Below are 27,000 nucleotides of genomic sequence, written 5' to 3' on the forward strand. Positions count from 1 at the left end.
GATGATCCTGTGGGTTCCTTCCAACTCAGGATATCCTATTGTGGAGGTAAGGGTTCATGTGGTGACTCAAGATGCAGCAGCTGAATGCTGCTCCCTCAAAGCCCTGCTCCTACTTGTGACTCCTGAGGGTTGTTTTGGCAGCTTTCAGACAGGGGCTTATAGCAGTCCCTCTGCTTTGCCTGTGTGCTTCCTGCTAGTCCTGCTGCCAGCTGGTGATGCCCACCCACAGCACTCTTCTGCTCTTTCCTGAAAGAAAGGCCCACTTTTAACAGTGGGGAAATCCTTCCCAGAAAATACTGAAATTAATCAGAAAAAGGCAAATCTGATCCATGTTTTCCCATGCAGGCTCATGCACACACACTCACAAGACATCCAGGACCCCTGATATTTCCCGGCCCACCAGGCGTGGAGCCAGCCATGCATAACAAACAACACGACCCCGTGAATGGCCACGCAGCGAAGCCAAGCTGTTTGCCTGATCCATCCGTCATTGTTCACCCGGCTTTTCCCACTTTGAACGAGGGTTTGTGGCATCAGGAAGTTAAAAGGAGTCAGGAGGGGGGGAAAAGGGGGAGTGTTTCTTTTAAAAAGAGAGTGAGATTGGAGAGGAGGACACAGGCACTCCAAACCCTGTCTGTGCTTGGTATATTAGGCAGCCAGTGCTCTTGGCTGGGAGCCCAGACGAGGCTTTTGTAATCAAAACATGATCTTGTATGCTGTGCAACCAGTGCTGAGAAAGGCCGTCTGATGGCTCTCCTCTTTTAGCTCTGCTCTGGAATCCGCCGGGCTCCGCCGCCGATGTCCAACATGCACCGAGCTGTGAGTGCTGCCTGCGCGGGGCCTGGGAGGGGCGGGGGCGCTGGGGTCCCTCACCCCAAAAGGCCACGCAAGGACTTGCACTCGCTTCCTTCAGGGTGGCCTTTCGGCGGCTGTCGCTTTGTTTTCTTGCCTCGCCTGGCTGCCAGCAGGCACGGGGAGCAAACAAGCCGTACCGCACCGGGAGGGGGGTGCTGGGGGGAGTGCATTTTAGTGCCGGGGTTTACATCCCTCACTGGGACAGGTTGTGGTGGCTGGCTCAGAACAAGGTGCCTCCCAGGAGGCAGATAACAAACAGAAACGCAGGCAGTGCTGGATGGTACCTATGGTGGTGAGGGCTTCAGCCGCAGCTGTCAAGGAAGAGGACATTTCTTAAAAAGAGCGGATATATTTGCTTACGCAGAAGAGTGTTAGTACGGGCCGCTCCTGTCCCCTTTCCCTCCCCCCACCTCCTGCCATTCACACTTTCCTAACCCTGCTGTCTCCGAGGTCTTGCTTGTAGAAGCAGGCGATCGTAGAAGTGTGTGCGAAAACACTGCACGCAGACAGTCTGGGGTGAGGCGTCCCTCCAGCCCCCAAGGAGCTGCGTAGCCAGTGTGTGTGCCACTTAGGAGAGGGGCTGTGACACAACGGGATGTCGTCATTTAACTGAAGCCTAAAGCCGATAGCTTTCAATTTTCTCCTTTTGTGACATTTTAATTTGGAATAGAATGAGGCCTCTCGTTCCGTGGCTATGCCCTGCTGTTGGGGAGGCTTTGGGTTCAGCTGATTGCTGATTCAAAGCCATCGCACGTTTGTTCTGCCAAAGCCATTTATAACTCTCTGTCGCGGTGACATACGGGCACCTTGGCTCCCCGGAAGAGCTTTACTCTGGGGAGGGCACGGTGGAGCCACTTTCCATCCTGAGCATCAGCTCCAGCACTGGTCTGGGGCAGCGGGTTCGTTCCAGAAACAGAGGAGAAGGCACGGCCCCCTGTTATCGGCTGGCTCGGGGCGGCAGCTGACGAGCAAACGCTGACTGGGCTGAAGCGGACAATGGGTGAGCCCCTGGGAGCTGAGCGTGGGCTCCACACGCTGCCCAGTGCTTCGGCCGAGGGGCCCGGGTGTGCGGGTGAGCGACCCCTCCCGCCCACAGCTCCCAGCGTTTGCTGAAATAGGTTGTGCAGAGAGAAACACCTTAATGGCATCGTGAACAAAGGGGAAGAGAAGTGCTGAACACCAGCAAACTTTCCTTCCAGTGACTTGTTTCCAGCTGGAAATGGAAGGACCCCCTCCTCCCCCACCCTCCCCCCGCCCCCGGCACCAGCCGTCTTGCAGCGTAGACAAAAATGCTGACAAATGGGCAGAGGTAGAACAGCCTGACAGGCCTTTTCATTTTTTGCTTTTAAAAGAGAAGAGCACAAATACAACCTCTGCAGGAATTTAAAAATTTTTCTCAAGCCGGCAGCTCTGCCAGTTCTCCTTCAAAAGAATCTAAAGATGAAAGGGGTGTGTTTGAGGGCATGCACCACTTTGATCCCACCCTCAGCAGCCAACACCCCAGAGCTCGGTAAACAGTGAACCTGCCAATTTAATGCTCCCAGAACAGCTTCTATTCAAGTAAACACCGAATTTGGCTTTAATCAGCCTTGCAAAATGCCCATGGAACTATATCCACCCACGAAAGCAATCTGCTCACCTGTCACATACTTGATGATGAATGGCAATGGAAATACCATTTGTTTCCCACAGATACTGACAAAATCCCATTGTCCAGTAGAAGAATGTGTGGAGGCAGTTTAAATGTTCTTGTTGTCTCACCGGGACACAGATGTGTGCCTGTACCCCTGTGTCCTGGCGGAGCAGCCCTTGGCAGGGGCTGTTAGATCAAATACCCGAAATGGGGGATACCAGTGGGGATGGGCTGGTGCAGGAGCTGTGGTCTGTGTCATGAGCAGGTTCTGCTGCCTTTCCCTCACTGATGTCTGACACCCAGCACGCCTCCTCTGTGCCCAAGAACACACAAAGGTGAGGGTCACGTACTGAATGCAGATAAGCAGGATGTTAACTCTGGAGCCCACTGACAGCCATCAAAGTGGGGCAGCGGCGCTTTGCTCAAACTATCTCATTGCTGAACAAAAATTGTAAGAAAGGGAAAGGTGAATTCTGTCAGGAAAAAGTCAGGCAGAAGTGATGGGGAAAGACTCTTTCACTTCCCATCCTATCCAGACAGAAGGAACAGGTTTCATCCTGTTGGTAAGATGACTGAGAAGAGCTTTTCTCCTTGTTTTTCCAGGATACTGCTGTGGATGATGCTGTGTTAAGGAAGAAAGAGCAGAAAGATGTTGAACTTGATAAGAAAATCTTGGCTTTGCGGAAAAAAAACGAAGCGCTGATACGAAGGTACCAGGTGAGTCTGCAGGTCCTTACCTTCCCCAGCTCTGATTTGGGGTCGTCAACTCACAGTGTAAAGAAGATTGGAAGATTGTCAGCACAGTCAGAATGACTATGTTGCACAGATACCATGTCTATACTGGAAATACTCAGAGCAGGTGGGCAGAGCTCTGCCTTTAGCTTTACCTTAGCCTTTAACTACAAGTCTTGAGTTGCTTCGAAGAACAGACACTGACACAGACACTGCTGCAGCATCTCCTTGTCCACTGCCACCTTCCTCAGTCTTCATCCCATAACTGGGACACAAGTTGGGACCTACTTCCTCTTAGAGGTGGAGGTGGGTCTGTTTAGCAGAATTAAACAGGAAAATGAACAGCATCCAGGTACAGGCTTGTGATAAGGGGATGTCTGTGTTTCAGGAAATAGAAGAGGACAAAAAGCGAGCGGAACAGGGGGGAATGGCTGTTACCTCCAGGAGGCCCAAGCAGGATGGACTCACTATTACCATCACCAAAGCTCACAACGTAAGTGGTGCCTCTCCTTCACCACGGGCCAGCTCTCACTCCAGTTCTGCTGCTGCAAAGTAGCGTTTCTGAGAGAGACCATCCACAACGAAGTTCCTTGAGGCACAGGAAATAGATCCTAAGCCCTGAAAAGTGTGGGTAAATTCTGCAGAAGTGTGTGATCAGAATGATTTTAGGTGCTGCACATAAGTTTCCAGCCATGCCCAGGCACCTCTACCCATGCACAAAGAGATAACTGGCAGATGACTGGCTGTGCGAACAGGCACACTCGGCCCTGGACAGGTCCCAGGTGTCAGCATCACTGCAACTATGTAGACAGAGTGTATCAGGTATATGTGTGTGTGTGTCACTGGAGGCATCAGGAGTGCCTCTGAGAATGCCATAGGCTGGGAAAACTTATGGTCTCCTTAGGCTTTGGGAGTGAGGAAAGCAAGTGGCCCTGGGCCAGAGGCTGTGAGTCCCAGGTTTCCTTCCTAACTGGACCAAATCTGATAAGCTCTGTCCACCCATCCTGGCAGCATGGGGCTTGGGAAGCCAGTCCTGCCTTAACCCCTTGGTGAACTCCTCTGCCAGAGCTCATGCAGAGCCTGCTGAGCCAGCCCACCCTGCTTTCAGCACTCCGGGTTGTTGGATCCAGGCCAGTGCATTGCTCCCTTCCCACCCCGGCATGGCCCTCGCCTCTCTCAGGGTGCGCTGCTGCACACATTTTTCTCTCATACAGGACCTGAAAGATGCAATTACCCAGACTGAACACTATGGACAAGATAGCCCAGCCCTCTCGATGGTGAGCACCACCCTCAGCCATCCACTTGGCTTCCAAGGCCACCTTCAGCAGGATTTAGGCTTTCCCAAGCTAACTCAGTGTGCTGCACAAAGAGATGAGGATGGCATTTCTTTCCCATAACTCTGGCATTTTAGTCTGAAATGTCAGATTTGTAAGTGCGAAGGATTTTTCAGCCCTGCTCTTTGTGGGTTTTGCTGCTGAGCAGACAACAAGCCCCTTGTTCCTCAGGATTGTCACAGCAGTGTGCTGGGCACAGAGAACTTCCTGGGGGCAAGGGCTGTCTGTTCTGTAGCTGCCTCCCCGCTTGTGTGCAGGTGTGTTTGGGGAAGGCAGTCACGTCCCTGGGTCAAGGGCCTGGATTTGCTAATGGAAGTGGTTCGTTTTCCAGGACAAAAGGGTGGTGAGTGAGAAATGGGGAAGCCCCTGTCCTACAAGCCCTGCATTTGGCATTGGCAGTGAGGAAGAGGAGGAGGAGGAGGAAGCAGATCATATGTTCACATTCAGGATGGGGAAGAGGATGCAGCTGGCTGTTACCATGGACAACAAAGCAAAGGTGAGTAGGGAAGAGGATTGCTCTTATACTGCAGCCTCTTGACTTACAAAGGTGCTTCTGTTCTGCCTCTCACTTGAGCTTTCTGTCCAGCATACCACATCCAAAGGGAATTATTCCCTTACTGTTGGTTTCCTCTCATTTTGCAGTTCTTCAGCACAACGTCAGAGCTACCACATGCTTTCCTCTCTATAGCTGATTCCCAGGCATCAGCCCTCAGGCCTTGCTAACCCCCTCAGCAACACCCTCCAGCCAGCCAGGTGGAATCAATTCCCTTGCTGAGGGATCAGTCACCTTACTGCCCTCCTGGGCCACTCTGGTGTTAAACTGTGTTGCTGTGCCTGGAAAGAGGGACTTGCTTGGTGACACTGGTGTGACTGAAGGAGGCACCACCATCCTTCCTGTGACCACTGCAAGGTCCCAGCACCAGAGATCCTCAGCTGTGCAGAAAACCACTCACATCCAATCCTCAATAACCTAAATCATAGTCAAGCAAGACTCCCTAAAGAAAAGCCAGCTGAAAAGTTTCACAAACTGGACAGAAGTCCAGGGGTTTTCTTTGTTCCCCTGTTCTTTTTCCTGGCACACCTCAGATAAGTATTTTTAACACTGCCTCTGCAATCTGGGGCATGCCTCAGACATGAGATGGACACATCTCACCTTACAGTGACTCTGTATGGGGAGTAGTGCAGTTTTGACTAAGAGCTGGTGCCAGAGTCCCAGATCTCAGGCAGGGAATGACCCAGGACAAGCCCTGTGGAGGGGCGGAGTTGGCTCTGCCAGGCACTGTGGCTGTAAACCTGCTCTCTGTCCCTGTTGGCTCTGCATGGGTGCTCTCCTCATATGACGTCTCTCACTCTGGGAGTTGGGGCACCAAGGACCAGGATTTCCCAATGTGGGACAAGCAGGCTGGGAGTCCACCCAGACTGTTAAAACAGGAAACAAGGAAACAAGACATATGTCAGAAGACACATTGAGCAGAATGTGCCTTTAGGTGAGGCAGCTTAGCCAGAAGCAAAATGGGTAGGGTGGGAGGGAAGAAAGAAGGGAAGGAGTGGTAAAGGGTATTACACAGAAAATCTGGTGGTCTCCCAGCCTGGATGTGTCTAGCTACCACATCTCTCTTAAATAGCTGTTTCCTGTATTTCCTCTGAGTTTTCCTTGCCATCTGCTCAATAAATGCAGGGTTTAAAGGCTTTGCCAACACATCAGCCTTCACACCATGCCTTTTAACATCCAGTAGCCCAGGGATGGTGTCACCTCCCTGTAATCCAGTGATGTTCTTTGTGGCTTCTGTTGTGCTCAAGGTGTTTGGGCACAAGGTTCTTTGTGTTTGGTCTCATGAGGGACTTTCTCAGAGAGCAAGTGATGAAGTCACCTTCAAATATCCTTCCAGTGCCAGACCTCCCTGGCAAGAGGTGTCTGTGACCCTGTTACATGTCTAAAGGATGAGCCATCAACACCTAAACACTGAAAAGCTCTAGGGAACAGCTGTTGACTTAAGATGAATAAATGCTTGATGTACAACTTGTGGATTAATAGCTTGCTGTTGCCTTCTAAACCATCTCTGTTCTTACTTTTTTAATGAAAAAAAAATATGTTAACTAGAATGCCAAACACCTCGTACCAGTAGTCTGGGTAGGGCAGAGCCAGGCCATTCTCCAGTTCAGGCTCTGACCTCAGCAGTACAGCCTAGAATTACTGAACCCAAAAGCAGAGCTAGAAATCCCCAAGGGAATACATAACAAGGTTCCCACCACATATATTCATCTGGGGCTGACAGGACAGGCAGAGTCAGACCACTCCTCTCCCCTGCATCAAGCTGACTCAAGAACTATCTCTGCTGAAACAGCAAAATCATACAGATGTGAAAGATGAATAAACAAGAGACTGAGGTTCTGCTGCTGGAAATACTCCAGTGTCTCCTAAAACATTTATCATGTGTTAGGAAGCCCGATGACTGAGAAGCAGTAAAAAAGGTCATGCTGCTGGAGGCTGTGAACAGCAAGGCTCTCTCCTTGCTAACATCTGCACTCCTGGCAGAGCCAGGGGAAAATGAGGTTAATGTGAGGCTTCTTGGTATCACATGTCATAGCAAAGACCCTGATTGCATGTCTTCCTTACAAATCAGAGGTCTGGGTGTGCTTTTTGTTTTTAAAAACAATTTCGTAGCAACAAAGAGTTCCTAAGTTTCACTAAAGTTTCCTTGGAGATTTTGAGTACCTTTTAAATCGAGACTCCAGTAAATGTGAAAGCCCAGGGTAAAAGCAGAATAAAATGCACCATCCTTTAGACAGGGAAGCTGCTGAAGTTCCCTCATCCCTGGTGAAGTTGAGGAGACTTCATATGGAGAAGAGAAAAGAAAAAGATCAGCGATAACAGTGGATATAACTTATTAAGTCTCTCATTTCCTTGTAAGGCAAAAATAAAAAGGCACATGACTGGCTTGAAAGATGATACTGTTAAATGAGAAAAAGTATGAGTATATTTTTGTACAAAAGATGTGCTCATTTTGTGGAATTGATGGCTGAGGGCACTGGCAGGACATAATCCAGCAAAAAAGATCATTAACAAAATAAGAAACAGATGTAAATCCATGTAGTGAAGTCATGACACTAATACAGACAGCTGTGAATAATATCTGAGAGGGGTAAACTGCCCTTGCTCAAGGAGCTTATATATCAGGTTTCTTAAGTATTCCACTGCTGAATAAATAATTCCAGAAATACAAACACTCAATGACTATGAAACGATGAATTATCAAGTGCTAATAAACTTTAGGAGAGTAACTGCTATGTGGACAAGTTTGAAGAGAAGAAACCCCACTGTTCTCCTTCTCCTCCACCTTCTAGGCTTATGCTGTAAGGTAGCCTCATATTTTATAGGGACATGTTGTATGAGGAGGGGACAACCTCACATTTGTTTCTAAGACACAGACACAAGCTTAAAATAAAACCATCCTTCAGTGTTCCTGCTGCACATTATCTGAGCAGGGTAAATCCCACCATGCTGATGTGCTCAGCTAAACACACCTCTGTAATATCCCTTAGAGTGGAGTGGCAGTGTTATAAGCTAAGGGGACTGACTGTTTGGCTCAATTTCTGTTCTGCCAGCCCAAAATCCTTTGCACTTTGGGATGGCCACTCTCCTAGGAGGGCTAATGGAGGTGTCCTTAACTCAGCCTGTGCCTTCCAGGGCAAGAGGATCGTCAGTGAGAAACGCACCGAGAGCTTCCCTGGCCCGGGCAGAGTGCCAGACCTGAGTGAGGAGGAGATGGACCATTTGGTGGCTTTCCGACGGGGAAGGAGGATGCAGATTGCCATCACCATGGATAACAAGGAAAAGGTAAGTACAATGCTAGTGACTGGCCTGTAACCTTCCCATGGTATCCACTTCTGCTGGCATGAGGAGGGCCTAGGCACAGGATGTTGGGAGACACTGTATGTTAATAGTGCAGCTTATCTCCATATGTCTGCTTTCCATCCCTGTGAAAGAAGAAAGCCACGAGCTTTTCCCTCCCCTGTGATCCTAGCTAAAGCTAGAAGCCTCCTAAACACACTGTTCATAAACAGATGCTGATTTGGAAGGATTGATGAAAGCACTGCCAGATATGGGGCATGAATCTCACCTTGTCTTTTACCAGCTTTTCTTTGAAGCTACACAGCAGACTGGGACAGGAGCAGTGTCCTCCTGACTCACTGCACGACTTAAATGTTAACAGAGCTGGGCAATATCTGCCTCTGAAACACATCCTGCTGTGCCTGGCCATCACCTGCTGAGTGAGCTGGCTGAACTTTGTTAATCTTTGAAACATATTTCAAATACTTCTTTACAAATACCTTTCTCTTTACACACACAGAGGCATGTGCTATTTTCCTCTTTGGAAGCTTTCACAGATAAGAAAAAAATGCCTGCAGCAAACAGGGTCAGAGCAAAAGACTGTGTGGAAAACAACACTTGGTGTAGCTACCAAACACACCCAGGAATGATGGGAGACATCTGCAGCCCCTCTCTGGAATAATGCCAACCATTTGCTGCTACTACCCACACTCATCTTCAGCTTCTCCTCTTCCCAGGGCTTACCTAGGCTCCAGGAGCTCAGGTGCTCCTTTCTCATGGCTGTCAAGCAGCATTTTGAATGCCATAAACCTCAAATGAGCTGCCTGATTGAGCCACTGGTAACCTCAGAAGTCCCCATGACAGACATTGCTGCTTCAGTCTAGGCGTCACCAGTATTCCTGGATGTAATGGGATTGACCTGACTCTGCTGTTTCTGCTCTTATGCTTGTCAAATGTACTTCTGTAATGTGCCAGGCAAGTATCTTCTTCTGCTCTCTGCTGGGCCTGTTGTCTCTGAGGTCATCAAGGTTGGGGCTGTACAAGGAGAGAGCAGCAGGAGGAGTGCCTGGATGCTGGCTTTAGATCCTGTGCTCTCTTAAATGTATGCACTGCCCTGGAAGGTCATCTCTTATCTTTCATTATGGAATATGAAATTGGAGGCTGAGCATCCATGTATATGTTTTTGGCAATACCTTGCTCATATTGGCCTCAAAACATCTGGATTCAGAGCATATGAGGGTGGGCCTAAGGCTGCACTGGCTAAAGCCATAGAATCATCGAAGCTTCAAATCCCAGCCTTGTTCAGCCTTGTTCCCTGACAGCTCCATTTGCTGTTCCTGCATCAGAGGAAGTAGTGAATAGATCATTCCCAGGTCACTTCCCAAAGCACAAATGATTTTATTGACCTGTTTCACGTCTCCCTTCAGCAGTCTCACATAACTTAATAGATTGCCCCTATTTAGACTTGTCTGCTGAGGACTGTTCTTTATTTCCGATCATTCTCATTGTCCTCACTTGTGCTTTTGTTATTTTTACCATATTCTTCCAGTACAAGTAGACCAGAACTGCACATGGCATTCCAGCTGTGGGCTCTCCAGGATGTACTCAGTGACATAACAATGTTCTGGCTTGTTCTCTATTCTTCTCCCAACAAGTTTGCATTTTCTTTGCTTTTTTTTTTTTTTTTTCCCTAAATAATTGAGCTAACATTTTCAGAGAACTAGTCACAGTAACACCAACATTTCATTCCTGACTGTTAATCATAGCTCAGGATTCATTACTCTGTGTGTGTATACAAGAAGGGACATTTTTCTCTGTGTGAGTTATTTTCTATTACTGATATTGAATTTCAGCTGTAATTTTATGATGCAGGCATTCAGTGTCAAGAGATCTTTCACAGCTCTTTCCGGTCAAATTACATTCTTTGCCCTGGATGATTTAGCATCATCAGCAAACTGTCATCCCTCTCTTCAGCTCCTTTTCCAGACCATTTATGAGCATGTTGAACAGCACATGTTCCAGTGGCATACTCCTGCTAATCCTGCCACAGAAACCACCATTTTCTTGCCACTTTTTATTTTCTATCCTTTAATCAGTTGTTAAAAGAGAAACTTCATTTTCATCTCCAAATCGATTAGCTGCTGGAAAGCTGGTGGGGTGTCAGTGATGTTGGCTGGGTAGGGACCTGGGCTGGGACCCCCAATTCAAGGATTAACTTTCAGTCTCTCATTAACCCCAGCATGGTTCAGCCTTTTTACCTTGTGTCCCAGCTGGCTCCCTGCTCTTTTGGGGCTTCCACAAAGGCCTAGGAGAAAGAATCACATCCATCACTCCCCCTCCAGTAGCCTGGCCACTGTCAAATTTGCTTCCTCCCCTGTGCACATGTCAAATTTATCCAATTAAAGTATTTGATGGGTGTCCTTGTTACCATAAATTTTCTCTATTTTTATTTGTGATGAAATTCAATAAAGAAAAAAAGCCCAAAGTAACAAAACAAAACAAACCCACAAAACCAAACCCCAAAGAGGAAAACTGCTCCCATTCTTGCTGCCCGTGGTGCTAACCCCATGCTGTCAGTCTCAGACTGCAGCACAGCTGAGACAGGAGCTGCCAAAGAGGAAATGCAAGGGAAAAAAAGATGCTTTCATGATCTCCTTTTCTGAGACAGCCCCAGTGCCATAAGTAGAAAGACTCTTTCACTCTCTGTTAGCCCTGTCTCTGTTAGCCCACAGGGTTGAAGGCACCAAATTATCCTGTCTCCTTGCAGAGCCATTGCTCTATTGCTGCAGCGTCACAACCTCCAGTGCTGCTGCTGGCTTGGAAGTGTCACATGTGGGACCCATCTCTACCTGGCTGCCCCTAAACCTGCCTCAGGTCTCTCCTACATGTAGGGCTGTAGACAATCCTTCATTTTTAGCCCTAAAAAGCCACTCAATGCTTTGGCAGTGTTTCAGGCTCATTAGTACATTAGAGCTACCAGCCAGCAGCCCAGGACCAGTGGAGCACAATGGTTAATTAATAGGTTACAAATCATCTTTTAAATGGGCAGTTGATAGAGCTTCAGGGCTTTTAAACTGTCCTTTTATTAACAGAGTTTCCCAGGATGGTGTATCAGAAATGACTGTAATCAAGAGACACAAAAGCTGCTTTCAGGGACTAGCACAGAGGAGTCGGACTTGGTGCTTGCAGAGGAGAGGAACCAAACCTGTGGCAGGAGAAACACTTGCTTTTACATTGCAGATGGGAGGGGAAAATAGGCAGAGAGGGTGGCTGAAAAGTCTTTAGCTCCCTTCAGGCAGCACAATTAAGGAGGCAGATTTTTCAAAAGAGTTATAAAAAAAATCCTCTCATGTACTAGTTTCAAAAATCCTGCCCAGTGGGGAATCTGAGCATTAGAAAAATGGCTTTAAGCTCCTACAAAAATCTAATTTCTTCAAGAAGAAATACCAGTTGTGGTGCTGACATGTGCCTGGAGAAGTGGGTACCAAAAGGTTTGTTTAATTCATCTGATAGTCCTTATTTTTAAAAAAATAATGTGTTGAACTAGCCCAGATATATGGAAACTTGTCAAAGCTTCTGGAGAACTGTTAGTACAAACCAGTGCTTGGCTGGATAATGGCATCAGTACTGTCACCACTGCACAGTGACATTAGCTGGGAATATGTGTGCCAGGGAGTCAGAAAGACCCAGTGGCAGAAGGCATTTTTGGATCCCAGGGCTGGTTTGGAGCAGGCTCTGCCCCACCTTGGGCCCCCACCCTGGGCTATTCCGGACTGAGAAATTGAGAAATTTTGGCAGAAAGCTCAGGATAAACAAGCATAATCTTCCTTGACTGCTTCAGGCTTTTGTGTCCTTCTCCTGCTCCGCAGGAACAGTTACACTAGGAATGATAACATCCATGTCATTTTTCTTAATTTTGGGGGCAGAGAGGAGGAGGAAAAGAAAAACATGTTTTGCTCCCTCTTGGCCTTGGTGTGGGGTAACAGGAGCAGCAGCTCTGGGGCAGCAGGACAACAGGAATTCTGCTCCTGAGCCAGTGCAAGAACCAAGCTGACTGTTCTCTGCACATCTCAGACCTGCTGTCCTGGTACAAAAGAACTACATTTTTGTGGTCTTCTCCATTTTCCACAGTGCCCTCTGAGAAGCAAAAATAGAAGCAGATTAAGGCAAAAGGCAGCTGGCTTGCAGTGAGGGTGTAAAAGGATGAAGGGTTGTGCAGTGCCTCTGTGACCCAGGTTTGTGGTGGGCACTGATGAGATAGCATTGCAAATAGGACAGCCACTGGGATGCAGGGCTCTGGGAGAGCAAAGTTTCCAGATTTCTGCTGGTTAATCTCTCAGTAAATGCTCCATTTGGGACTGCAGAGACTCATTCAATCTCTCACTACAAGGTTCTTCAAACAGGGCTGCCAGAGCAGGTGACTTTGAGTCCAGAGGGAGCATTTTAAGTTTGCACAGCAACATTTTGAAATAAATCCCTAGTGTCATCTTTCACCATATACCCTGAGAAATCCCAGGACAATATAGCTAAAATATTCCTTGTTATTTCCAAGGATCTGTTTGAACAAGCCTCCATCTGTGCTGGAGCTATGAGTCAGTCCAGTGAAGCTGTCATGCACCAAGTGCAATGACAGTCCATGAACTGTATGGCCACACTTCCCATGTGCCTCAGACTTAGCATGTCTGGGAAATCCCCCCAAAATATGTCCCCAGCCCATTCCCTGCATGATTCCATGGGATACATGACAACAAGCTTCAGCAGCATGAGATGCCTTAGGAGATTGGGCAGAGCTGCAGGTATCAAGACTGATATCCCAAGTTTCCCTGTAAAACTAAAGCTGTGTCTGGTGAATGCAGGGAATAAAAGTCCTGTTTCCAGCCTGGGCTGGACCTCACCATGCTGCCACTTTCTGGAAGGGCTGAGCTGGCAGTTTGTGCTCCCACGTTCCTCTTTGTGTTTCAGTTCTGCTGGACACTGCAAAATGGCAGCAGGACAAGCTCAGTCCCCCACAGCCACAGTCCTGTTGCTGTCCAACCGTGAAGGAAGCCTTTCCTGAAAGATCTTTATGCTCTATAGACTGTTTTGTTAAGACCCACTGTAGTCCCACCCTGGCTTCTGGCATGGCTCTGTCTTGATTATTCATCCCATGAGGGGACAGAGAACCCCTGGCTTGGCCCATGTTCGGTGTCTGTAGCTCACTAAGAAATAGAAGCTGATTGTCACCTCCTGCCAGGCTGGGGAATATCTACACCAGATATTCAACTCCAGAGCAGAGCTCACCAATCTGGTGGCAGCATGGGTAAACCCCATGGAAGCAGAGATGGATTGTGGTAGAAGGATGCCATGTTTGCCAGGGACTAAAATCACTCCTAGTTTGACCATGCTGGGTTGTAGCTGCACCTCAGATAGGCTCCCAGATCTTGTACACTGGAATTCTAAAATGGCCAAAATCTGTAAAGGTACTTGAAACTTGGTCTGCCTTGGAAAGAAATAGGACCATGCAGGACACCACTCTGCTTCCAGCCTGGGAGAAGGAGGGATCTTTGAGAATGCTTTTCTCATGCATCCCTTGCTTTCTAATGTATTTTTTTTTTCTGCCTCAGTTTGATTTGGGGCCCCAGAAACAATCCTTCCTCTTTTGCTGATCTTTTCTGAGAAGTTTTTATATGTCCTGGTTGGCATAGGTACAGGTCCTGATTCTCCCTGTGAGGAATCCGTGCTTAATCCTTGAAATAATTCCTGTGTGTGTTCTCTTGCAGGGAGAAGAGCGGAGAACAGCAGAGAAGAGGAGATCAGACAGTGAGAGAGGCCCAGAAAGTGAGCACAGCCGGAAGGTGAGTGGAGCCCACGTCCCATTGTGGGGTCCCTTGTCTTGGAAGAGGAAACCAGTAGAATGTGCCTTCCCACCATAGTCCTAAAGGAAGATGACCTTTGAGGTCTCTTGAGACACAAACCATCCTGTAATTCTGTGAAGAAGCACTGTGCTCTGACACGGCTCCCACTGTTCATCACTCTCAACATCCAAAGCTTTGCTGAGCAGATGACACACCTGGAGCAAGCAGCACTGGAAAGGTGACAAGGACCTGTCTCCACACCTTGTCATGGCTGCTCAAGCCCTTCACACAGCCATGGGGATGTTAGGAAGGGTAACATGCTCACCCCTGTGGCAGCACAGCTTTGGCTGCTTCCTGTCTCAAAACCATTTCCTTGTAGATTGAAAAGCTCAGGCTGTATTAGCTACAGCTCCTCACTTCAGCAGGAGCTGAGTAGGATGGAGGTAAATTAAAGCACAGGCCTTCCCACTGACTGTTTAATGCAAAGCCTGGAGACATGCTGGCTCCCTCGAGCCTGCAGATGCTTTAATTAATGGAGCACAAATAGAATAACCCCACCTCAGTGTGATTCATTAGGAGGACACAGATGGGCTCTTAGACACTAATTCCAGCTGAGCCTCCCAGAGCAGGAAGGGGGAGCACGATAGCCTGTGGTCCAGCTAACCACAGCTACATTGTAATTGAGGTGAGGGACCCACTCCTCCTGCTCCATAGGTCCCCAGCCATTTCTGCCTCTCCCCACAAGAGAGCACAGGCATCAGCCTCAGTCCTTCCCTTGCTTTTGGCTGTATGGATGCATCAGGATCCATCCTGGCAGGACCCACATCCTGGCAGGACCCCCTCATCTCCCTCCTCGGGGACACGGTGTCAGGTCCCCAGCTCCTGCCAGCTGAGGAACGGAGGAGCAATTGGTGCCACCCCAGCTCCGGCCCACGCAGGTGAGTCACCTTGGTAACAGGGCTTTCAGTCCCTTCTTCCTGCTGCTTCTCTCACCCGCAGTGCAAGGCTGAGGAGTTAATTCCTCTTTAGGGAAGGTGTGAGGGTGGCTGGCATGGAAGGACACGTGTATGAGGTGATGAATTATCTGCTGGTAATTAGCACCCCAGGACTCAGCTCTGCTCTAGGCTATTCCCTACACACTGTTGCTTGACAACACACCACAGCCTGTCGGCTCCTGCTTCCACCTCATCCATTAACCTGACAGCTGGGCTACTTCCCCCCCACATGCTCCATCAACTCTGAATTGTCTTTCCATTAAGCTTTAAATTTTTGAGCAGTGTCAGTCCTTAACCAGTCTGTCATGAGGAGTGATAAACCAAGAGCCTGACAGCAGTGAAGGTGAAGAGCCCCTTTGCTTTGGAAATGTTGCTCTTGAGCACAGGGTTGGCCACAGCTCTGTGACTGTGGGCTCCCGTGGATGCCTGGTGGTCACATAAGGCTGGCTTCCTTCTCTGCCTTCTCACTGTGAAGGATTTCACAGGCATAACTTTGATTTATGTATCCCAAAGGGGATCAGGCTGGGGGAATTATCATTCAAACCCTGTTGAGAGATGTGGCAAGCACTCCAGGAACTGACTCTGTGCCATAAGTAAACCTTAGCAAAGGTTCCTGCCTCAGTTTTCCCTTCTGTAGAGCCAAAAAGCCCCACTGTATTTAGGCTTTGGGTAAAGCAGAGTCCTGGTGTGCACACATCACTTCAGAGAAAGGAGCTGACCTTGTCCCAAGTTGTTTTCAAATATTCCTGAGCATTTGTTGTGGTGACAATACAAAATACCCTGAATACAGCTGTTTCAGAGCGTTTTATTAATGAGAAGCTTTTTTTCCTCCACTAGGATGGTGGGAAGCCAGTCCAGAAGAGCCCTGGAGACCTGAGTTTCCCCATGACTGGCCGGGAACGCTCAGAGTACATCCGCTGGAAGAGGGAGCGAGACCAGATTGACCTGGAGCGCCTGGCACGTCACAAGAATGCCAAGGGCGAGTGGCGACGGGCTTGGGATGTGGAGAAATCAGAGCACATGTAGGTCCTTCCCTGTCCCAGGGTGCTTTGCCTGCAGCAGGCCTAAAGCCAGTGGTGGAACCTTGTGCAGATACATATCAATCCCATGCTGTCATGTGCCTAACCAAATCCATACTACTGCCTCTTCCTCCCCAGAGCATGCCCATAAGTGGGATCTGGTATCAGAGTGATTCTCATGTTTTCTTCCTGATACAAGCCCTCCTGAAGGGGGATACCATGTGCTGACAGAGATTGCCTGCCTTTGGTCCAATCAGGATGTGGACTATAGGAGGGAGGGGAACATGAACCAAGGCTCAGTTTGCATCTGGAGGATCCTCTCCATTTCTACACAAACATATCCAGTGGCAGGAGGGTACTCTTCCAGAAATGTGGATGGACGAACTTGCATTGCTAGTCCACAGGTTCTCTAACTGCCCCCTTTTCTTTGTCCTTTTCAAGCACAGGAGAACCCAACATGCCTAAATCCTCCCCACTCCTTAAACTGAGCCTGTTCGGGCACTGCAGGGCAGGGAAATCACTTCAAAAGGCCACCTGTGCCATACAGGGACAAAGCTGAGAACAGCAGTGTGGGACAGCTGGGAATGGGGCTGGACACATCCCTGCCTCAATCACTGCCCCTCTGGCTGTGCTGGTTCAGCTGGGTCACACCAGCTAGAGAACTTTGGAGAATGACTTGGCACCTGTAGCAGGATAAGCTTTGGTAGGGTGCTGTGTTTAGAGACTGTTACAAAGGTTTGGTGATAGAACAGTTTACACAGGACAGATAGGTGGGACAATCCTTTGGCTGAAGAATGGAACCAAACACATCAATTTTCAGTCGCTGATACCCCAAAAATTAGGGGTGAATTGACTTAAGTGGGTGCTGACTGTTGATGTCAAGACAGCACTCTGAGCCCTGAGCCCTACTGTTTTTCCAAAAATCAATTTTTAAGAGAGAAGCCATAATATAAAACAAGCAGGACTAGAAGCTAACCAAATGGTCTGATTGGAGATGACAAGTCCTGAAGCTACTTAAAATTGTGTTTGAAAGCTTGGGAAGCTGCATTTGACTGTCATACAGCTACCCTACATCTATAGGAGGTTCATAAAATTTAATATATACATATGGGTACTGATGTAAAAGTTTTAGAGGTTGTTCTTTGGGGTAGAACTACCTCACAGCCTCAGTTAGCACATGCAGCTTCAGCTGCTGCTGAGAAACCTGCACAGGTTTGCCTGTGGGCAGGTGCAGAAGGGCCAAAGGCTGGAGCTTGCATCGTGCCAAGGGCTCCTGCCCATGCTTTGCACACTGGAAGAGGATGGTCAGGTCTGACAATGCCTGTTTTTAACCTGCAGGTTTGAAGAGGACTTTGTTAAGGATGGGGAGCCAGCCTTGGATAATCCCAGCAGTAAGAAAGGTTGGCAAGGGACACCTAGATTCTGTCCTGACGCTAGTGAACGCTGGTCGTGCGCATCCCAGTGCCACAGCAGCTGTCGTGGCTGTCAGCTGTGAAGCTCTGCTTTCCTGGGCAAATGCCTCTGAGCTGGGGGCTCAGCCCTTCCTGCTGGGCAGAGGGCTCGGGGGATGGGATTTGAGCAGCTGGGTGCTAGAGCTTTGGACTTTCCCAGGGAGAGCAGTGGCTTTTGTAAGCTGGTACAACACAGTGTGGAGGCACAGCCCTGCCTCCTTTCCCACACACTCGTTTAAGAGGCAGTCCTATTCCAGAGCACATCATCTCTGATCCCTATGGCACATGCTGGCTTCTTTATGAGTGTAAGTCCATCCTGACTCCTGATTCTCAGGAGACGGACTGGCAAAACAAAGCTTTCCCTCATGACACCCTATTTGAACATGAGGCTTTTCGCTGCCTGTCCATTACAGACCCTCACTCACTTTGGTGCATCCTGTGTTGTGTCCTTGCAGGGGGAAGGAATGCAAGGAAATTCCAGCACAGATCTTTTCCTGCAGACGGGAGAGGTGAGTAAACCACAGGATTGTGTTATGTCACCCCATTAAATGCCAGCACCTCTGATATCCCTCAGGGAGAGTGTTCTCTCCAGACACTTGCAGATTTGGAGAGCCTTTTGGAACATAGCAAATGGATGGTCTCATAGCTGTGTGCAGGGGAGAAGTCTTCCAAGAACAGCACAAATAAGACTGCATCCAAGGAATAAGATGTAAAGTTAGAATTGGAATTTGGGATTAAAAAAACCACACAAGAAATTCCTAAATCCCCAAACCCTAAATTCTTGATTTGTCTTTATTACTTTAGAAAATATACATACAGTATGCATACAGCTTCAAAGGCTTCCCACCTCAGAGGTCCTTTCCAAGGATACAAGGGTGTTGCCTGTTCACTGGTCCCTCAGCTGCTTCTGCCTGCTTTTGCATGGCATTTCCAACCTGTTTTCTAGGTGGAGGACATCGTGGAGTGAACGTGAGCGACCCTGGTCCAAAAGCAGTGCCTGCTGTGAGCAGCCGAGCCAAGGGGAAGGACAGACTGACAGGCAGAGCCAGAAGGTGAGGAGCTGGCAGCACTGCCATGGTGGGCACGCCCGTGTCTCACTCCCTGCTGTTGTGAAGGGGCAACCTGTGCCAGGCCTCACCACACTCACATGGAAGCATATCCCATCTAACACTTCCCTCTGTCAGTGGGAAGCCATTGGCCCTTGTCCTGTCACTGCAGGCCCTTGTAAATAGTCTCTCTGACTTCCAAGCTACTTCAAAATAATTTTAGCTTTCAGTATCTGCCTCTGTGTCAGCTGTTGTGGAGACCTGGGATACTTGGGCACTGTCAGGCAAGCAGGACCAGACTGTGGCAGGTATCAACATAAGTGAATTCTATCTTCTTAGTCTGACTAAACTGTCTGTTCTGGCAAATAGAGTTCATATGTTCATTACAATTAGAATTACAACAACCAGTTAATTAGGATTCAGTGGTCTCAAATGATTGTCTCTGGATAGGCCTGGACAAAGGGCTGAGACAAGGAATACATGGCCCTGGAAGGAATTCCTATCTGGGTGTCAGGCAAGAGACACTGGTTTTGTAAGAAGTTCAAGGCCTCATCCTGATTACTTTTTCTTGACAGATGGGATGCAAAAGAAGGCGAGGACATGTCTCTTGTGAAGGATGACCTCGATGGCCAGGTGAGTTCTTGAGTTGCTGGCAGCTGAGTTTTCTAAACACACATTCTATCAGGAAAATTGGAATCTCTAATCCATTCCAGATCTGGGAGACCTCTGTTTTTGGGTAACTGTACTCGCCACTAACACTCCTTACATGGCCTGGTGTGACAGCAGCTTCACTGCTTACACTGACCCTCTGTCAGCACAACCACCTCACCTATTCTGGTCCCTGAACATTTCTCCACCTACATCCTTTTGCATCCTGTTTCCTCAGGTTTTCAGAACCATCACAGACAAGAAATACAGTATACTGGTATTTTAATAAGCTGAATTTAATATGTCCTTGGTTTCTCAGAGAAGCCTTGATATGGACAGGCGGAAGAGCAGAGGTGATGAGGGGGTGGAAGAGAACTGCACAGCTGAGCTGGAGGAAAAGGGGAAACAGCCAAGCCTCCAGAATCACGGGGCCTCCTCCTCACAGCAGCTGCAAAGTGGGAAGGTCCAGCCTGCCCAGAATGGCCAGAAGGAGGAGCAGAGGGGAGTGAGGGGCTGCAGCACAGAGGTATCTGTGGCCAGCGCCGGGGACTCCGAGCCAGGGCCCAAGCCAAGCAAGGAAAGTGTTGGGGAAGATGCCAGTGGGAAGCCTGGCACTGCTGACATGTCCCTAGAGAAGGAGAGCACTGACAGCACTGCTTCAGAGAGCAGCCTTCAGAGCACTGTGCAAGGCACCAGGCCTGGCAGCGAGGAGACCTTGTCACTGCCCGTGGGAGTGATTGTAGATGGAGCTGGGTTGGAGAAACAGCCAGCTTCAGAACAGGAGCCCTCTGAGAACTCTTCCAGCAGCCATGGAAGAAATCTCGACACAAGAGCAGGAGACAGATTGGATGCAGACCAAGGACAGCTGGTGAGCAAAGGAGGGGAAGAAGTGACCCAAACCACTGCTCTTGAGGGACAGGCACTTGCACTACAAGAAAGTGAAGATGCTGAAGGCACTGAACACCATGAGCCTTTGCCCCCAGGGAAAGCCAGCTCTGACAAGGCTGTTGTGCCTGAACAGGACACGGCAAAATCCCAGTCTGGGGAAGGGGACCAACCTGAAGACTGCAAGGACAAGGACAGTGGGGACACTCACAACTAGCAGATTGCACCAGCTTGCCTGAGACATAAGGTGAGTCATCTCATTAATGCTCTCAGCCATAGTACAGAGGGGCACAACTCCATTTTCTGTGGTACAATGGCATCATACCAGATAACTCTTCAGAAATGTTAACTGGCAGTGCCATGGATCTCTAAGGTAATTCAACCTGTGGATCCCAAGGGCCTGTCCTGGAGTGGGTGGGGAAGGAATGCAAACTCAAACAGAAAACTTTAGACAGAAAACTCGGCTGCTGAAGTTGGTTGATGACACACATTAGTTAGGGCACATACTGATCTATTCCTGGGAAGCTATGACCTTAGAAAGGATGGGAGGAATAACCTCAGTGGGATGAGTTTATTTCTGTCTCTGGGGTGATCACAGCTCGAGGTCAGTGTGGTCCTTCCCCAAAACACTTGCAAAGCCACAGGGGCCCCCTTCATGGGCAGCTTGGGAGAAGGTTAATTGTATGTGGGATTCTCTTCCCAGCAGAAGGTCTATGAGAGCTACACTTTGAATTACAGATGGTAACACTGATGTGCAGGGCAGTGTATAAATACACAGGGTGAGATGATTCCTGGTGCAAAGGCCCACAAACCAAACAGAAGGGAGGGACAACAGAGCCAGTTATGGAGCAATGCTCCAGATTTTACACACTTTTTCTTCCATCAAGGCAAGTGCAAAGCCAGGAGAAGGAACAAAGGATGATAAGCACAAAGTTAAGGTAGAAATTAGGAGGAATGGGAGAGGGTAGAGGTTCTTTGCAAGGTGTGTTTTTTCCAGCAACATCTCACAGAGCAGAATGTCACACTAAACAGAGATGAGCATTTCCAGAATATAATCCAGTTTGCCTAGCATGGGAGTGGCTCTCAGGATACTCCTGCCTCTCTCCTTCACAGAGGCAGCAGCTCTTTTCCATACGTAGGCACTGGAGGCAATGAGCTGCTCAGAGCCAGGTAGGCAGATCCCCCCACCAAGAGCCTTTCCCAGATTCCAGAAGCTTTTCTGCAGAACCTACTCAGCAATGTGTCCCCCGGTGTTGCTCAGTATTCCTCCCAGAGGTACAAATGAGCTTAGGGATGAAGTGGCTAAGCTGCTAACAAAGACTTTCCCTATAATCCAATCCATATAAAAGGCAGGGAGAAGTGCAAGCGTCATAGTGATTTCAAAAAGACAAAACATCAAGAACCAGCAGGAGCTGGTTCTATGTTTGAACTAAAATTCCTTCAAGTGAGGGAAATTAATTCCAACAGCATTTAGAATACTGTTATGAAACACCTGGATGGACATAGTGGGAGATTACTGTCCAGCCACGCCTCTCCAATCTACCAAAATTCCCACCAAATTAGAGGATGAAGGAATTAATGACTACTTTGCTCACTCAGGGTAACTTTAATTAGACACCAACTAAGAGCAAAGAATAAATTAGAGTAGTCCATTTTCATCTCAGCGATGGAGATTCCCATGGTTTGGTAATAGGGCCCTGAGTCCACATCAGAGCTCAGCAGGTATATGTAACAGCTGGAAACATCTGTACTCAGTGATAATGATGCACTGACCCCCTGCCCTGCTAGTGGGACCCATGTCCCACTCACATTAAATGCAGATCTCACATCCCTTCCTGCACAACTGCAGCCCTCTGCACGTGGGTTTCACAGCTCCCCCTCCCAACATCTATTTATGGTACTAAAAATCTCCAGCACCTTCAAATCAGTGGGAGATGCTGTGCAGAGAGTGTGGTGGGGCTTTCATCCTTCGCTTCAAATAACAAGGAATAAATATTTACTCGAAATGCAGGACTGGAATCCCTGGAGAATGTCCAACAAGTCCCAGAGAAGTAAACGATACACAAAAACCACAGAAGCTTTTCCCTGAATTCTCTTGAGAAAATTAATCTTAACATCTTTAGAGAAAATGCAGCTGGGGGTAGATTTCCAGAGCAGCTCCAGGGATCTGACCTTGCAGCACTGGCTGACGTAAACAGGAGTGGGGCAGGCAGGGCCTGAGTGCTGCAGGACGGAGCAGGTCAGCAGAGGTCAGCTCTGATGCAAACCAGTGCCCAAGGTTGGTGCAGGAAACAGCACAAGCAGAAACCAGCACTTCCCAAAACAGTTGCAGAGCTGCAGAAGAACAACGAGCTTCCTTGAGGTTCAGGAGACAGGAAGATACCATGTGCTGGTATGTCTGGGGAGTTGGCCTAGGATTGGCAGGGTCAGGGGCTTGGCTTGAATAGTACTGGCTTCCCTGATCCTTCCTGCAGCCCACACCATCCTCTGGAGCCCATCCTCATTCCATGGGCATTTTAAATTCCCAGAGCACCTCTGAGTACCACCCTAAGTACCCCCTAAGTGGAGAGCTTAGTCTTTACGCAGAGTCAGGGAGTGGGACTTGACATAGTTGTCTCCATATCTCTGGACTGATGGCACAACATGGGAGCACAGTGTTAACGCTGGAAAACACAGGGATTCTGTGAGAATGGTGCAAGAGACTAAGGACACACAAGGAAGGCTCCAGGGCTGTTGAGAGAATGTTGTTTAGTCTAGGAAAATGAAGGCAGAAAGCAGTGGAATTGTGATCTCTGTAAATATGTGGGTAGTGAACATCAGCAAAGGTGAAGAAAGATCCAAGCCAGAACACAATGCTGGGGCAGGGACCAATGTATTGGAGAAGCCCAGGAATAAATATGGGAAAATTAGGAAATGGTGGGTACCTGTCAGAGCACTTGGAAGCTTGCCATGGCTGAATCCTGAGGGCCACTTATTGGAGCTTAATATGTCTAAACAAAACTCAGGGCTCTGATGGGTGAGCTGCTGCCATTCCAAACACTGGGAATGGAGCTGCTCTCATATCCCACAGTTGTTCCTGCTATCTCAGACCTTCATCAGCTATGTTCAGCTGCAGCTTCAGGGAGTTCTGCACATCCCTCCATCACATGGGACCTGACCAGTAGGTCCCACAAGGACCTGCTGTTGGATTGGCTGTGAAGGCCATCCCAGTGACATCCCCCAGCCAGCCAGGCTGGGAGGTGTGAGACAGACAGCAGTGATCTGTGACAGTCCTCTCCTGTGACACTGACACACAGAAGGAATTCTGCCACCACAGAATTCCCACTCTGCTGGCAGAGCCCAGGCAGCACATGGGAGCATTGCTGCCCTGAACCTCAGCTCACAGCCAGCCCGCAGCTGCTCCATCTCCCACTAGCCCTGGAGTTCTGTATGGGAAAGAGGATACAGTGGGAAATGTGAGAAAGGCTAATCACTCTGGCTAATTACCAAGAGAAGCAATGACTTTAAACCCACCAGTGTCTTGGCTGTAAAGACTCACTCATGCATGGGAAGAAGGTATCTGTATTGAAAGGATAATACTCCAAAGTAGGAAAGGGAATTGTCTCCCAGCACTGAAACACGGTCAGAGCCTTCTGAAAGCATCAGTGATCAAATAGATCCACAATGGGGAGAACTCGTGCTGGAGTCAGCTCAGACTCATAAACCACATTACTTTACAATATCTGGATCACCAAGCGTGACTGACAGTCTGCTTCTGGCCCTTCCCAGTCCCATTAAATCTCAGTGTGCTGCCACAGCACTGAGCAGCCCTTGGCAGCGGACACAGCCAGCCTTCGCTGCTGCACACAGACAGGAGAAGGAATTAAGTCTCCAGCAACAATCTCAGCTGTACACAGCATCAGTTGTGTCAGCACCTCGGGTCTGATTTCAGTGCAGTTCCTTACTAAATATCTATGGCTGTGCCTTCAGATGATTCCTTGAGAAGTTTCTTTTTTATGCAAGCCAAGCTTCCTGTGGCCTCTCCTGCCTTTGCAGGATTTAATCTCTTCTTTTTTATATCCCTCTCCCTGACCTTTATTGGGAGCTTTGAGTGCTGAAATCTGCATCAGCAAAAGGCAGATCTACAGATTTAAACATGGATGCAGGAAAATGCCAGCTCAGCAAGTCTGAGCAGCACCCAAGCATCTGGCAACTAGAAAAGAATAAAAAGTCTGCCTTTCCCAATTAAAACCAGCATGTCTGGGTCTGGAAGCAGCTCTAGGACAGCAGGCTCCACTACAGGATAGTTTTTCATTAGGAAAAGCTAATTCAGCCTCTGCCCTTGGGGTTCATAAATGCTGCACACCCAGGCCATGTTCACCAGGAAGGATCACAAGGCCCTACGTGAAATCAGCCTCTTCTCTTGGTGTTCCAGGTGCTGAACCAGCACACACAACACATAAAGATTGTTGTTCCTGAGATATAAGGAAAGAGTAAAGTTGATGTATCCCAGAAGAGGACTGAGAGTGTTTAATCCAGACTGGTAGTATTAGCTTGTCCCCTGGGCTGCAGAGCCTTCACTGCTCCTGTCTAATTTGGCAGCAGGTATCTGGGTTATGCCCCAGTGGTGCCTCCCAAGCTGCCCCAGCCGTGCAGGAACGGCAGGGTGGAACTCAGCAGACATTTTAATTTACAGCTCAGCAGTTCCCTAGAGACTGATAATCCCGCGGCTGTCTCTGCTCTCGTTTCACAGGATAACGTGCTGGAGGCAGTGGAGGAGAAGAGGAGCACAAGCTTGTCCTCACACTTTTACCTTCTATGAAATCAGCTTTCAGCACCTGTGCAGTGCCCTTCAGCACCATTCACAACACATGGGGTCCCCATCACCATCCCCCCACACAGTTCTGGCATCCCTCTTCCCTATCTATGTGTCAAAGGACAGGGAAGGGTGCACACAATCCCACCCTACAGAGAAAACACCATCACTTATCTATTTGTTTGGCATATATTGCAGCTGCGTGGCAAGCCAAGGAAATGTCTACTGGATGCACTTTATTTTATTTAATGACTAATTATTTTTAAACTTATGGCTTGGGTTTCTGGGCACACATGCTGTTTTTTCCCCAAAGGCTGGAGGTATGTGCCAGGGGCTGTGCCAGCAACTGGAACAGCAGGAAGAGGTGATTGGCAAAGGAGAGGTGAGGTGCTAGGGTGTAGTTCAATAGGTGGGTGAAGAAGTTGTGTTCAGAGCTCTTGTACTAGAGATTTGCATGTGGATGAAGTGTTGGCAGAGATGTATGGTAGTGGCAGGGGCTGCGGGGCATGAACAGGATGTATGGATGGATGGAGCGCTTCTGATAAGCACAGATCAACCCAGCACCTCCTCCTTGAAGAGCTTCCAGCTGTCCTCCCCTTTTAGAGGCTGAGGAGCATATCAGGACAGTGCTTTGTGCCAAGGAAGGTGGCTGCTTGGGTGACCAGGTGTGTGCAAAACTCGGCAAACTCCATGCCCCCTTCCCAAATGTAACTGGGCATCCCTGCAGCACAGCAAGGAGGGGGATAGCACAATAATCTTCCTCTCCAACCACACTGCCCAAAGCAGTTGGCAGCAGGACCCAGGCTAAACTGGAGCTAGAGGTCCAAGACTTTGTATTAAACATTTTCACCTTCCTGGTTGTGCCTTCCATAACCTTGTGTTTCATTAAGAGAGCAGAAATCCTCTCTAAGCTGCCCTGCAGACCTTCTGACCTGGCCTTAAAGATACCTTTCAAATGGAGGATCTGGAGGAGCTTTACAAGCACAAACATGCAGGAATTCCAGCTGCTTGTCTTTCCAGTTACAACAAGCTAGGACCCAGCTGGAATACCACTAGCACTTAAGGAGCAGGCACAAGGAATAACACAACATAATCTCTGACTTCTGAATGACAGGGCAGATTGGGCATCACCCTCACTTCAAGGCTGCTCTAAAATGTGATGCCAGAGTAAACGTCCCTAGGACAGGTATATGTGGAAACTGCCTGGAATGTCCTGCAGGATGTTGGCTGACCACGCTGGCAGACTGCCCTGGAGATCAGGTTGGCACGTGTGGACTGAAATACTCTATGCTGCTTTAATAAACTAATATTTGCACAGACAAACATTTGTTTTCCCACGTGACTTAGACCCGTGACACCTATCATGAAGCACAAGCCTGGGAATTTCCTCCATGTGCCAAATTTAGGAGACTTTACTGGCATCACACCAGGTATTATCAAGAAACAGAGCATGCAGCTTTTGTGTTTTATCAGTAGAAACATCTCCACCCCACCAAAGCCCGAGTTTATTTGGACTTATCCAACAGATAAAAGAACAGATAAATAGAAGATTGTAAAACTGCTCCAGGTCCTGGAGCTTCTCCATCACTGTTAAAGGCTGATTTTCCTTATCTGACTGGCTAAAAAACCTGCTTGCAACTGTTTAGTTTTAAAATTCATTATTATTTTGTACATCAGGTCTCTGACCTGACTCTTGGTCCAGTCAGACTGAGTCATTACCAGCATTTCCCAGGAGCCAGCTTGCCTCATGGTCCATGGAACACACAGTCTCAGCTCAAGAGCTGTTGCGCCCCAGGAACAGTTGGACACATGGCCAGGCAGGAATTTTACATTGCCCTGGTCCAGCACTGTGTTGAAGAGATAAAAAACCTTACTGCCCTAGACTCCATTCTGAAAGGAAAACCATCACTGGTCCCCCACTCCCTCCTTTTTTTTCCTTTC

General features: G+C 48.5%; 1 protein-coding gene across 1 annotated transcript; it reads left to right on the forward strand.

The window, feature by feature from the left end:
- Positions 1 to 451: 451 nt before the first annotated feature.
- CCDC9B (coiled-coil domain containing 9B) lies at positions 452 to 25,932 on the forward strand. The gene is made up of 13 exons (XM_021556035.3): positions 452 to 819; positions 3,092 to 3,205; positions 3,609 to 3,713; positions 4,886 to 5,050; positions 8,243 to 8,392; positions 14,146 to 14,220; positions 16,053 to 16,237; positions 17,573 to 17,634; positions 18,141 to 18,194; positions 18,632 to 18,737; positions 19,307 to 19,364; positions 19,699 to 20,511; positions 24,997 to 25,932. Exons 1-12 carry the CDS (start codon positions 799 to 801, stop codon positions 20,479 to 20,481), a joined length of 1,878 nt encoding a protein of 625 aa, XP_021411710.2. The 5' UTR covers positions 452 to 798; the 3' UTR covers positions 20,482 to 20,511; positions 24,997 to 25,932.
- The last annotated feature ends 1,068 nt before the right edge of the window (positions 25,933 to 27,000 follow it).

The sequence above is a fragment of the Lonchura striata genome, chromosome 6 (assembly GCF_046129695.1).
Source record: "Lonchura striata isolate bLonStr1 chromosome 6, bLonStr1.mat, whole genome shotgun sequence".
NCBI classification, from domain to species: Eukaryota; Metazoa; Chordata; class Aves; order Passeriformes; family Estrildidae; genus Lonchura; species Lonchura striata.